Source organism: Cephus cinctus, unplaced genomic scaffold (genome assembly GCF_000341935.2).
Source record: "Cephus cinctus unplaced genomic scaffold, Ccin1 Ccin1_scaffold1184, whole genome shotgun sequence".
Lineage (NCBI taxonomy): Eukaryota > Metazoa > Arthropoda > Insecta > Hymenoptera > Cephidae > Cephus > Cephus cinctus.
Genome location: NW_014333664.1, coordinates 1,837,427 through 1,851,607, shown reverse-complemented (window position 1 = coordinate 1,851,607; position 14,181 = coordinate 1,837,427). Strand labels below are relative to the sequence as shown.

At 37.4% G+C, this 14,181-nt stretch overlaps 2 protein-coding genes across 2 annotated transcripts in view; one reads left to right on the top strand and one right to left on the bottom strand.

Moving 5' to 3' along the window:
- The window catches only part of LOC107272441 (CAD protein), a 20,235-nt gene extending 6,054 nt beyond the window's left edge, over positions 1-14,181 (bottom strand). The window contains exons 1-12 of the mRNA XM_015749603.2: positions 13,982-14,181; positions 13,067-13,205; positions 12,698-12,980; positions 12,302-12,618; positions 11,421-12,219; positions 10,705-11,349; positions 10,067-10,619; positions 9,612-9,987; positions 9,108-9,534; positions 8,794-8,992; positions 8,456-8,607; positions 8,174-8,278 (exon numbers count right to left, since the gene is read on the bottom strand). Coding sequence (XP_015605089.1) covers positions 8,174-8,278; positions 8,456-8,607; positions 8,794-8,992; positions 9,108-9,534; positions 9,612-9,987; positions 10,067-10,619; positions 10,705-11,349; positions 11,421-12,219; positions 12,302-12,618; positions 12,698-12,980; positions 13,067-13,205; positions 13,982-14,093 — 4,107 coding nt within the window. The 5' untranslated portion in view covers positions 14,094-14,181. The remainder of the gene's footprint in view (positions 1-8,173; positions 8,279-8,455; positions 8,608-8,793; positions 8,993-9,107; positions 9,535-9,611; positions 9,988-10,066; positions 10,620-10,704; positions 11,350-11,420; positions 12,220-12,301; positions 12,619-12,697; positions 12,981-13,066; positions 13,206-13,981) is intronic.
- Positions 858-8,167, top strand: LOC107272442. The gene is made up of 5 exons (XM_015749604.2): positions 858-1,490; positions 2,181-2,485; positions 2,564-4,353; positions 4,435-4,903; positions 4,993-8,167. Exons 1-5 carry the CDS (start codon positions 1,240-1,242, stop codon positions 7,527-7,529), a joined length of 5,352 nt encoding a protein of 1,783 aa, XP_015605090.1. The 5' UTR covers positions 858-1,239; the 3' UTR covers positions 7,530-8,167.

Below are 14,181 nucleotides of genomic sequence, written 5' to 3'. Positions count from 1 at the left end.
TAGATTTATCATAGTAAACCAATTTTTCATTTACACTTGATCGAATGAATGAAACGCCATTTTGTTTTCATTTTTCTTTAATTAGTCAGCCAGAGTATTAATGGCCAAAACATCCACTTAAGGTCATGATCAGTTACGTGAAGTTAGAGGCCATTGAGAAACAAAGATCGTTGAACGTTATTTCATGAGTGAAGTTACTGCTTTGGTACTGTGAAAAAAGATCGATTGCGAAACTAAATTCGATATATCGATAGCATGAGCTCGCAAGGTGAAACGACCTTTCGTAATTCTTAGACATTAATCCCAACGCAGATAGAAGTCTCGAGCAGTGACGTCACAAACGGCTGACTTCAGATCAAAGCCGCGCGAAGTTATTCCAAAGCATAATATCCTGGTAAGATATTTCGAAAGAAAAGAAGGAGGGTGCTATCCACGATAGAATGATTGGAGGACACTGAAATTTTTTATCTCATCTACTGTCGCTGTAGCTAAGTCAAGTGCAGTGGAGTTGACTGACGTCAGGAAGATCTGGGATATCAATAAATTGGATTGATGACGGATAAATACTGATTATTTGGTCATTGTCCATATTTAAATCCCGACCGAATTTTTGTAAATTGGAATTAATTAAAATAAAACTATTTTTTTTTACTAAAATATTACACTGATATTTTTTGTTATGGTAGACTATCTGGATTGTGATTATCAAGTGATATTGCCATGATATTAATCTGAGAATAATCAAATAATTCCGTTATAAAATGTAGTACGTTAAAATGAAAATCTTAATAAGATTATTTGCCATTATCATTGAATTTGACGATCCCCGTACGACCTGACGGGAGACGCGTGAGGATAATTTTGAGTGGAAACGACCTTGCTTTTTATAAGATATAGGCGAACGAGGTATCTATGAATTTCCACGATCGTGGTTTATCGATCTGATAAGAGCGACCAATTAAAAGCACCCTGTGAACACGATAAAAGGATAGACCGGTGTCCAGTATGAATAGGGTATAGCGAGTTGAAATCTAAATGAGTTTGATCGCGACCATCGCAGTGCTTCGTAGAAACAAGATTTTAAAAATAGAACAAAAGAAATTAGTCTAAAAAATATAATAACAATAATAAAAATATTAATATTAAAATGACGTGTTTGTGAATCGGAGAAATATTTATTGTGTAATGACAGTGAGTTTGATTGGTGTCATCAATTAATAAAACACACCTACATGTTCAATGTTGTCGGGTTTAAAAATGGGAAACGCTAAATCGAAAAATAAATTTAGAAGTGATCGAGTCAATGGTCGTAAGTATGGTGGTAAAGCACCAGACGGCATCGGATCGTCGAGACCCAGCTTTTTGCCGGAGTTCATTGATTCGTGCGACGAAGAGTTGATGATCCTCAGAAGAACCATGTATAATAATCCAACAATTTTCATACTCAATAATCTCATGCTGTGCGTCCAGTTCTTTGGAAACTATGAGGAGTAAGTTTTACAATTGCCTAATGCTACATATTTTTTTATTTTGCCGAATCACGAAGTCACTTGCGATTTCGATTTCAACTTTCTATTTTTTAAATACTTTTAACGATGGATGGAGAATCTTGGGTTTTTTTTCTTTTAGTAACTTTGGAATTCAAAGTTTTTTCTTTTGTATCATGGATTCGAAGTGCGATTGATATCTATTAGTATGAAGAGGGTAACGTTACTTCACAAAATATATTTAGAACTTACGTGTACTGAAGATAGGTAACAATCACAGTAAATATTATTTATCAAATTTGATTATTGATAACCAACCAATTCTCTCAACGCTGCTAATCTGAGCATTATAATTTTTAACGCAATAAACATCTGAAATTCAATTTCCAACTTCCAATTAACAATTTTTGTTAGAACAAAAATTAGAACAATTAGAATAAAAATTCAACCCCTTTGTTTCATTACTTTCGGATGACAGTGCCGCTTGTTCGTAATCTAATCGTTAACGTTATGACGAGGATTAAATATTATTAGTCATGATATCATAAGTGACACTGTTAGCTTATAGCTCGAATATATTGTTTACGCAAAGTCCATAGATCAAGAAATGGGCGTAAATAACAAACGAAGCAAACATAATGCAAAGGGCCTACATAAGAATTATAAAAACAATATGAATCCACGTGATTTCAGGGAGATATCAAAAGTCAGGCGCCAACCTCCAATATCAGTTCACGAAGCCGAATTGAATAAAGAATTATTACCGTCCCAAAAACATGTCCTGCTGCCAGACGTCCTCCAGGAACTCATCGCGAAGAACATAAGATTCACGTCGATGCGTCAGACGCCGACGTTGACAGTTGAGACGTTGCAGCCAGTGAGAATTTTTGTCGTTATGGACAACATCGAAGTAACCGATTCGAATTACGATCCTCAATACAGCAGTATTAACGATGCTGTGACATATAACGTAGCACTAAGACCGAGCAGTCATCAAGGTAATTATTTACGAGATCTATTAATTAAAACGAGTCGAATAATATTTACTAAATAAATCTACGATTGTGACATTTCAGGTTATGTTTATCTCCAGCGACTAAACGTAATGTCGTCCAAACGTGGCCCCACTAACGAAAACGAATTAGACTTGTCCTCGATTGCAGAAGATGGCGACGAAACGTACAGTGACGGCGACAGTATGTTCAACATGAAAGTTAAGGGAGGAGAAAAACTATTAAATGGCAACGAAGCAGTGCCATCTACGTCAAAGACAAAGCTAACTCAGTCGCTGTCTAACATCTACGAAGAGTCATCTTCGATTAATGAGAAACGATCGAGATCGCATACTAACCTGTCAGAAGGAAAATATCCGGAAAAAGTGAAAGAACGAGCAGGAAGTTTATCGACGAGTGATCTCAGCAAGGTTAAAAGTGCCAAAGGTGACAAGTCAAACACCGACAGTTCGACGAAATCGAAAAATCCTCGGCAACATGGACGCCTAAAGGCGAACAAGAATGGAAACAGAAGTCCAACAAGTAGTACGAGTTCCGGTTATCGTTCGGGAAATTATGCGGCTGACAGTGACAGCGATTACGGTTATGCAGTGATAACAAAGTTCAGTACGTTAAAGCCTCTGAAAGCTTCGAGTTCTGGAACTGTGACGACAGCCTCGTCGGAAATTCCTCCTTCCTGTTTTAAGAAGGTTACCTACACTAGGGATGGTAAGCGTTACAATCCCAAGAAGGACAAACGGCAGCCTTTGAATAGTATGGACCGTCGAATAAAAGTGGCCTTACGTCAATACAATACTGACGTTTGGTACATGGACAGTTTGGAATTTATGCAACACTTTATCAACGTCTTCATAAATCATCTGTCCCGTGCTCTAGGCTTCGAGGAAGATGTCGTGAACGATGCCAAGGTTCAAGGTTCAGTAATATTTTGCGATAAGCTTCATGTCTTTAATTACCAAAGAAATACAAATTTGGAACCATACGAGGTAATACCTTGCGTAAGTGCCCAATGGCCCAGTAACGCCCAAGAATGGTTCTACAGGAATCGTACGACCTGGCCCGCCAATGAGGTCATCGAAAGAATCCGAGAATTCGGTTGCCACATCATACCGGAAGGATTTATGCCAAAAAGAGACAACAACGTTAACAGATCGATCGAGTGGCAAGTAACGTTTCCGGCTGCTGAACGTTACTTGGAAACATGCATGAGCCACGCACAATTACGCGTCTATCTGATCGCTCTGATGCTTCACAAGACCTTTATCAGACCTGTCAATACAATTTTGGGCCTGACTACGTCACACATTAGGAATCAATTGTTCTGGCTTATCGAAGAAGACGAGGCATCCAGGTGGCCTGAGAACAGGACTGGGAAGTATCTGATGAAGTTGTTGAATACGCTGTATCAAGCAATCAGTAGGACGGAGCCATCGTTATCGGATTACTTCATACGCGATAAGAATCATTTTCAAAATATACCCAAAGAGCATTTACTTCACACCCAAAAGCAACTGAAACGGATTATTGAGAATCCCGTTATGTACGTGTTCTCAGCAATGGAGAACATTCGGTACAGTCCGGACTTTTTTCCGAAAGTTGATTACGAGCAACTTCTTAATATAATGACAGTTGATGTATTAACACTCGTTAATCCAGCATTGAGTAAGTTCGTCCCAAGACCAGTGTCCAAAGCAGAGTCCACGAACTACGATAAGGATTACGAGCAGTCCATAGGATTTTGGAATAACGCCAAAGTAAAAAATCAGCAAATTTATGGACACTCCAAAAAACCGATAACCAATCGAACAGTGATCAATCCGAAGAAAGCTCACGACCTCATAATTGAAATTCCAGTGAGTAATTGTCCTTTTTCTATTATTAAAAAAATTAATTAACTCCTATTTCCTAATGATTTATTACATGTTGGTATTTAGATTACATGCGGCGAACTCAAGGGACCCAGACTCTGTGCTCTTCTAGAATTCTTCATAAGCCACTTTATCAAAATGGCCGAGCGTTGCCATCAGTATGCAGCTAATCAACAGAAGCTTGTATATCTCAATCAGGCTAGGAGATTATCTATTTTACTATCTGAGTATCCAAGATATACGGATTGCGCTCGAGATTATATTTACAGGATTAATTCTTTGATGAGACGCGTCCCCACCGTTCGTACAAGTCATAATGCGCCGGAAACACCAAAAAGAAATCCGGATCCTCCAATATTCGCCAGACCCATGAATCAACGGTTTACTACTGAACTGAATGACTTTACAGTGACGTTACCAATGCCGGAAGAGACAAAGGAATACGAATTGGAAAGTATACGGAATACCTACAATTATCAAGCTGGAACATCCAGATCAGTCTATGGGGCTATTAGCGAGAAGCCAGAGTATATGGGTAAGAATGACTTGTCTAATTTTAATTATCATGACACACTCAGTCTTGTGCCTTTAAGATTAATTAATTTTTTGAAAATTATTTTTCAGGTATATATGGCAGTAAGAGCGAGATGTCAGTCTACGAGCAGCAGAGTGAAGATATTTATGACAATCAAATTGGAAGATTTTCCGCTGATGAAGCTCGAGCGAAGGATATTTATCTGAGCAAGAGTATGACGTCACTCTATGCTGATGAAAGTGACAAGGGTGTATATGGCAGTAAGAAGAAAAAATATCCTTTAAGAAGAACCCTTGAGAAGAATGCTTATCTTAGCAAGAGTGAAACGTCCATCTATGGTGGTGAGACTGTAGCTGAGAAATATGGTGGCAAGAAGAAGAAATCACTGTACGATAAACTACGCGGAAAGACGTTTTTGGCGAAAAAGAAGAAGAAGGATGTTCAAATCGACGGTCCGCATGGAAAGTTTGGTGATATTTATGGTAGCAAGAGTGAAACATCTGTCTATGACGGTAACGATAGCAATATTTATGCCAAAGGTGGAGATTCTATATACGGTATACAAAGTGAATCTGATACTTATGGTAGAAAAATTGAAAAATCAATTTATGGAAGTCAAACGGATAATGAGGTCTATGCTAGTAAAAGTGAAAAATCGGTTTACAGTGCCTCTACCGGAACAGATACTTATGGAGTTAAAAGCAAAGTATCTATTTTAAGTAGTCAAAAGAATAGGGAGATTTATGGAAGTAAAGATATGGAATCTATATATGGTAGTCGAGCGGGGCAAGATAATTATGATGGTAAAAGTGAAAAGTCCGTCTATGGGATTACATCTGAAAAGGATACTTATGGCACTAAGAATAAAATATCTGCTGCTAGTAGTCAGGATGAAGGTGATGCTAATGGAAATAAAAATGAGGAGTCAATTTATGGCAGTCAAACGGGACAAGAAATTAATACTGGCAATAATGAAAATTCTGTATATGGTACAAGAAGTGATAATGATACTTATGGTACTATGAGTGAAATATCTACCACTAGTAGTCAGAGAGAAAGTAACATTTATGTAAGCAAAGAGAAGGAGTCTGTCTATGGTGGCCAAGCCGGACAAGATATTCATACTGCCAGGAGTGAAAAGTCTGTCTACAGTGCACGAGGTGGATATGATACTTATGGTACTACCAGTGGATTGAGTACTACTAGTAGTCAAAATGAAAATAACAGCTGTGGAAGCAAAGAAAAAGAATCCATCTATGGCGGGAGTCAAGAAATTTATGCTAGTAGAAGTGAGAAATCTGTGTACAGTGCAGTGAGCGGAAATGATATTTATGATATTAGAAAGAGAGAATCTTTCTCTAGTAGTCACAACGAAAGCAGTATTTATGGTACTAAAGAACCTATTTATAACGGTCAATTGGAACAAGAAATTTACATGTCTAAAAGTCAAAAATCTATCTACGATACAAAAACTGGAAATAAGACTTATGATACTAAAAACGCAGTACCCTTTTCCAAAATTCAAAGTGACGACAACATTTACGGAACCAACGACAACGAATCCATATATGGTGTTCACACGGGACAAGAAATCGTCAGTACTAAAAGTCAAGAATCAATGTATGGAACCAAAGAAAAAGAATCCTTGTATGGTGGTCCAACACAAAAAGAAATGAACTCGAGTAAAAACGAAAAATCTATAACTAGTGGAAAAATTGAAGAAGAAGGTACATATGGAACTAAGGCTGAAGCAGTAGTTCGCAGTAGCCAAGGGTCAAAGGATATCTATGGTGTGAAGAGTGAGAAAAATCCTATTTATGGTAGTATAACTGAAAAAGATATATATTCCAGTAAAAACGAAATGAGTTATAGTTTTAAAAGCAAAAAAGAAAATCCATATGATACTGAAACTGAAAAATCACCATATGGCAGTACAAGTGGAAGGGATTCTTTCATCAGTAAAAGTGAAGATTCAGTCTATGGTGGGAAAACTGGAGAGGATATCTATGGTAGCAGATCAGACACTTCTATCTATGGTGATCGCAATAAGACAAAGATACAGGCTAACAAGAAGAAGTCTTCTGATATTTCCAAAAGTGGAGAAGATATCTATGGCAGCAGAAGCGACAGCTCAGTTTCTAGTGTTGGTGATAAGAGAAACAGTTATCGTACTAAGGGTAACAAATCTATTTATAGTGGTAAAAGCCAAGAAAATATTTATAACAACACCGAAGTCACTAACGGTGTCCAAGGGATGACTAATATCTATACCAGCAAACCTGATGTGAGCAACCATGATGCAAAATCCACAGAAGAAGTATATAGTAGCAAAAACCCCAAATCTATTTATGGCAGTCGCAGTAAGCCGGAAGTGCAAGAGAAGAAAAAAGAGAAAATATACGAAAATGCAGCAAAACAAAAAATATATGGCAGTAACACTGGAAAGCACTTGAATAATCCAAGTAGTGATGATATCTACACTAGCAGGAATGACACGTTAATTAAGATTGATGTCTATGACACTAATAAAAATGGAAAATCTAAGAGCAATGACAAAACTGAAAAAAGTCAAAAATTCAATGACATAAAAGATATTTATATATCTAAAGAAGAATCGGCATCTTAATCTAATCCAAAGGATACTTTGTTGAATGACAGTATTAAAATATAAAATATCAACAGGTATTAGATATCGTTGATATATCGTTGATTGAATGTAAAATTCTTATCCCAAGGTGAATTCTTATGGCGACGATGTAAATAGAGAATAGAGATTAGAAGAAGACAATTTAATTCATGGACAAGTTCTTTGACGACATGACGGATCTAGATTAATTATATTGAATGTAATAATAAAACTGCAATGATAGCAATGACCTTCAAGTATACAGACGATCTCGGTCATTTCTATTTGTTAATAAGAACGTAATTAAGTAATGATATTATAATGAACATCGACTAAATTATTTATCTAGCTCCAAAAATGCTCTCTCATTCGTCAATACGGTAATAGCCATTCCGTTGACAGCGCGAGTAACGGTGACAGCGTTTAAATGAAAAGGAGATGCAAGTTCTATTATGAAACTAAATTTCAAATTTCTTCATTTAGTGATGAATCGTCCGAGTTTTAGATTTTATTGTTTCTTAACGTTCATGTAAATAGTTATATGTAAATAATTAAATATGCGATATTTAATAATTATTATAAATATTGTTTATATTGTATAGCTAATTGCGAATCACTGCGAAATAAAAAGTGTATTAACTCACCTCAACGCCGTGTTCTGTATAGAAATCCGCAGTTCCCATGCTAGCATAGAGCTTGTATCCCATTTTATGGAGGCTCGTGATCGATGGAAGTAATTCCATCTTGTGCTGTAATAATTGTGATTATTAAAAATGGCATGTAACATGACGTAATGAAAATTATATGAACATGACATAAAAACAATAATCTATTGTAATTAATCCAATCCACGATAATAATCTCACATTATCATTCATTTAAAATTCTAATATTAAAACTGATATAACTTTATTCATTCAAATTACCTTAAAGCTTCCAATGGATAGAAGAATGCCTTTTTGCGGAATGTGGAATCCTGTACTCATCATCCCCTTCAGATAAGCTTCATAACGGTTATCTCCAAAGCAAGCGACTTCCCCGGTCGAAGCCATTTCCACCCCCAGCATGACATCGGCACCTATTAAAAGAAGAAAAAAAGATGATAAATCCAGTGATATTTTTAGTCTCCCAATCATACTCTAAGCTGTCATGACTTTTAATTAATGATTGGTATGTCATCGATAATGATCGCTTCGATCGAATATTTTCTGATAAGATCTTCATCAGGATTGTAAAAATTATATATATCACTGGTATGACTTACCAGCCAATCGCGAGAATGAGAACTGGGGAACTTTGACCCCAACTTTTCCACATCCAGCCAGGACGTCAACAGGATCAACGGTCTCTCCTACAATCAATCTGGTGGCCATTGCGACGAAGTCATGATCCAAGGTCTTGGAGACGAATGGAAATGACCTAGAGACACGGACGTTGCACTCGATCACCTTCAACTCATTATCCTGACGAGAAAAACAGTATCATATTTAATTGAAATATCAAAAAGTTTTATCTCATGATTGTCAACGAATGACAATATCAATACTTTCAAGTAATTAATCTAGAAAAAAAAATTACCTTAGCAATCAACTGCATATTGAAGGGTCCTGTGACTTCTAAGGATGCTGCAATGGCTTTGGAGATGGCACGGATCTTAGTCAAGGTCTGAGAATTGATGTCCTGAGGTGGAGTAACCAGAGTGGCATCACCAGAGTGCACACCAGCGTTCTCAACGTGTTCGGAAACAGCCATACAGAGGATGACTCCATCATAAGCGACAGCGTCCACGTCGATCTCCTTTGCCTCCAGGATAAACTTGGAGATCACTACAGGATGTTCCTTACTAACTTCGCTGGCGTTCTTTAGGTATGACTCCAGATCGTGATTTGAATGAGCTACGTTCATGGCGGCACCACTTAGTACATAAGAGGGTCGTACTAGACAGGGGTAGCCAACTTCATCACAGAATTCAATGGCAGATTTCAAATTTGTCAGTTCTTTCCACCTAGACACAAATATGTAGAGTCACAAAGTCGTTCCATAATGCAATATGTCTTTAATTCTCTATTTACGCTGATATACCTGGGTTGTGAAATTCCTATACGGTCTAGCATACGTGAGAACTTGAATCTATTTTCAGCACCATCTACAGATTCCGGAGAAGTACCTAAAATCCTGGCTTGCTGTCTATGTAAATCCATGGCAATATTATTAGGAAGCTGACCACCCATTGACAAAATAACACCCTCTGGATTTTCAAGATCATAAATGTCCATGACGACCTCGAACGATATCTCCTCGAAATAGAGACGATCGCACATGTCGTAATCCGTGCTGACAGTCTCTGGATTGTAATTCACCATAATTGTTTTCCTTCCAAGATTACGTAATTCACGTAAACATCCTACTGCACACCAATCGAATTCTACGGAGCTACCAATTCGATAGACGCCTGAGCCTGAAATATATTCATATGTTTAAGATCATTAAGGTTGAGAGATCACTTCGAGATCATTATATTTAATCAAGTGACTTACCTATGACCATAGTATAACTTCCTGGAAATTCAAGGTCATGCGTGGTACCATTATAGGTCAAATAAAGATAATTTGTAGTAGCAGGCCATTCTGCAGCCACTGTATCTATTTGCTTGACATAAGGACAAATTTGATTTTCCTGTCGCTGTTTCCGAACTGCCAATTCTGTGCTCTTAACGGCCCCAGCGATTTGCTTATCTGAAAAACCAATTTGCTTTGCGCCAAGTAAAACGTCATGGGATAATTTTGTCTGTTCTAGACTCTCCAGTAAATCATAGTAGGCGATGATATTTTTCATCTTCTCCAAGAACCAACGATCGATCTTAGTGAGTTCATACAAACGATCAATGGTGTATCCAGCTTTCATGGATGCAGCCAAGACGAACATTCGTTTATCAGTAGGTTTCTCTAATTCTTCGTCATTAAGTGATTTAAGATAAGGATCAAAACCCATCACATTTTCATCCACCATACGAAGTGCCTTTTGAAATGCTTCTTCAAATTTTCTGCCAATCGCCATTACCTCACCGACACTTTTCATCGAGCTACCGATCTAAGAAGGAAAGTAGTTCCTCGATAAAATAATTATTATAATATCAAATACTGTTAATTGTAATTAATAAGAATGTATTAACTACCTTCGTGCTAACTCTTTGAAATTTACTGAGATCCCAACGTGGAATTTTGACCACGCAATAATCTAAGCTCGGTTCAAAACATGCTGTGGTCACTCCAGTTATGGAATTGTTGATTTCAGGTAAAGGAATACCTAAAGCTAGTTTAGCAGCTACATACGCTAATGGATAACCAGTGGCTTTACTAGCGAGAGCTGAACTTCTTGATAATCTAGCATTTACTTCAATTATATAATATTCTTCAGAATTGGGATTCAGTGCATACTGTATATTGCACTCTCCCACAACACCAAAGTGTCTGATTACATTAATAGCAGTTGTGCGCAACATATTATATTCTCTGTCTGATAAGGTCTGACTTGGTGCTACCACAATGGATTCTCCAGTATGAATACCAAGTGGGTCAACATTTTCCATGTTACAAACAGTGATGCAATTGTCATAAGCATCTCTAACAACCTCATACTCAACTTCCTTCCAGCCCTTCAATGACTTGTCAATGATCAATTGATTCGAATGAGCCAGTGCTTGTTGAGCTAAGATTTTCAACTCTTCTTTTGTATTAGCAAAACCAGATCCTAAACCTCCTAATGAAAACGCAGCTCGTGCCATAACTGGATATCCCAATTTCTCAGCAGCTTGTAGAGCCTGTTTGTTATAAATTGTTAATAAAAGATCAACTCATTTTTACATTAATATATCTTTCATTAAAAACTTACTTCTTGAATAGAATAGACAGCAGCACTTGGAGCAACTTGCTCATTGATCTCGCTTATCCTATCAGTAAAAATCTTTCTGTCTTCAGTTTCAATTATAGATTGTATGGGTGTTCCTAGGATTGTGACATCATAACGTGAAAACACACCTTGTCTTTCAAGTTCAATTCCACAGTTAAGTGCAGTCTGACCACCAAAGGTCAACAGGACGCCATCCGGCCTTTCAGATTGGATGACCTGTTCCACATATTCAGGAATGATGGGCAGGAAGTAAACTTTATCAGCCATACCCTTGGATGTTTGCACTGTAGCAATATTAGGATTAATTAGTACAGTCTGTATTGATTGTTCTCGAAGTGCTTTGATTGCCTGTGATCCTGAGTAATCGAATTCGCCAGCCTGTCCTATACTCAGACCACCGGAACCAAGGATTAGGATCTTCTTTGTTGAAATTTGCTTCACTAACTTCATCTGTCCTGGGCCATCCGTTTCTAATCTTTCCTTGACAGTGAGCGTCGAATTTCCAGTAATATAATCTTTCACTGTATTCAGAAAAATATCAAAGAGGCACTCAAGGTCACGTGGACCAGCTGCATGTTCAGGATGAAATTGCACAGTGAAGTACGGCAAGGACTCATGAATAATTCCTTCGTTAGTCTTATCATTGGCATTGGTAAACAATGGTAGCCAATTTGAAGGTAATTTAGTATGATCAATAGCATATCCATGATTTTGTGACGTCATGTAGCATCGATGGGTATCCATGAAAAGAACAGGTTGATTATGGCCGCGATTGCCGTACCTAGAAAATACGAATTTTTTATCTTGCAATTTGGAAGCTGGTGCAGCCACTAGTACGTAATATAATTGTAATGGTAATTTACTTCATCTTAAAAGAACTACAGCCTATTGCAACGGACAGAAGCTGATGACCAAGACATATTCCAAAGATTGGTTTCTTCTTCGGGTTCTCCAAAACTGACCGGATGTGATTAACTGTGACCTCACACTTAATGGGATCACCAGGACCATTACTCAAAAAGAGACCGTCGTATTCGTTAGGATCCAAAGGATGGTCCCAGGGCACGACGTCGACACGAGCACCACGGCTTAGAAGGCATCGCAACTGATTGTACTTTAAGCCACAGTCAACCGCACAAATACGTGGTTGACCATAAGGATTATAGACGACTGGCGATTTCTGTACAATTTCATGATTATTAATCAGATTGTTAATTGAAAACTTAATTAATAACTTTAGGACCAGGTCGTAGACTTACATGGGATACTTCAGCTACCAGATTTCTCAGATTAGGGTCAGATATTTGAAGATCAGTTGGTACTGTAGTAGGAGGCAGCTGGTTGTAAACTATCCTGCCAAGGATGCTGCCCTTCTCACGAATAATCTTTGTCAAGGCTCGTGTGTCTATGTCATAAATTCCTGGAATATTTTGTTCCTTCATCCATTCCGAAAGTGTCTTTGTTTGACGCCAGTGACTTGGGGTCTCGCAAAGTTCACCGACTATCAAACCGGTCGCCCATATCCGGTCGGATTCAAACCAGCTATAGTTTTGTATTGTAAAGAAAAAGATTTATGTGTATTGAATTTTATTTATTCTTATTATGTCTCTGTTACAGACGATACTCACTAAGGTAGATTGTATTCGTCTTTGTCATCATTGGGGACTCCGTAGTTGCCGATTAAGGGATACGTAAGAACCAAGATTTGTGAGTGATAAGACGGATCAGTCAATGATTCGGGATAACCGACCATTCCGGTTTGGAAGACTAAAAAAAGATTGGAGTTAATTGTCAGCAGTGTGAATCGTCTGTGATCTGTGTATCAGTTAGAAATTCTACAGTGCTAAACGACGGATCATTGACAGTAAAAATTTAAGACAATTGCCAACCCAATTACGAATCACGAGTAAAACAATTGAGCGAATGTTGAATGATTGTAATACTTAAAAGGTAAATATATATAATATTGTTATTAAAGTGTACATAAATACCATATTTATATAATATATATTTGTACCTTCAACCAATCAAATGTCGGCATTTCAATATTTTGTAAAATTAAATTCAATCTGCATAGAATACTATCGATATTTTTCTGATCACAATTTTGTCAATGTCATTCTACGATAACGTAATTTTAACTTCCATTTCTTATCGGATTAAACAGTGGGTGGCACTTCGTAAAATAAACAACTCATGAAATAATGTATTAGAAGTAGTCATAGAGAAAAAAGTCTATGTTTTAAAAAGATTGTTAAAAGGCACAATCAGATTAATATGTTTTGGTAATGATTTTAAAACGTATCTAAATATTTTGTGTTGTATATTTTGTATATCAATAAATAGAGAAATAAAAATAAATAGTTATTATACAACCAGAGTAATCGATGACATAAATAGATAAGCATACCGGTTCCTTTTAAAAATCGGTCGGTAATATCGCTTAGAAACGAGGTAGCAACACGTGTTACTCGTACATCTTGAAGCACTCATTTCCGGAACGATGAACTGTATCGATTCCGAAACGTCAAAAATTTCCTTACCGACTTCGCCGTCAACAGAAATGCACGCGCCAAAATGCATGCCCGGAAAAACACTTCCATCCTCGAGTATAAGATAGCTGTTATGCTGGCCGTCCTCAGCGACGGTGTCCATGTTGTTTTCTAATGCTCAGCAAGTATGTCCAGGAGCTGTATACCGGCAACTGGAGTATCTTGAGGCAAGCACCATGCTTTTGACTTGA

What these genes read in the sequence shown, in the direction of transcription:
- LOC107272442 (XM_015749604.2), top strand. Translation starts at nt 1,240, where the DNA reads ATGTTGTCGGGTTTAAAAATGGGAAACGCTAAATCGAAAAATAAATTT. An exon ending in AAGACCGAGCAGTCATCAAG is followed by an intron (nt 2,486 to 2,563) that starts GTAATTATTTAC and finishes GTGACATTTCAG; the next exon opens with GTTATGTTTATCTCCAGCGA. An exon ending in ACCTCATAATTGAAATTCCA is followed by an intron (nt 4,354 to 4,434) that starts GTGAGTAATTGT and finishes GTTGGTATTTAG; the next exon opens with ATTACATGCGGCGAACTCAA.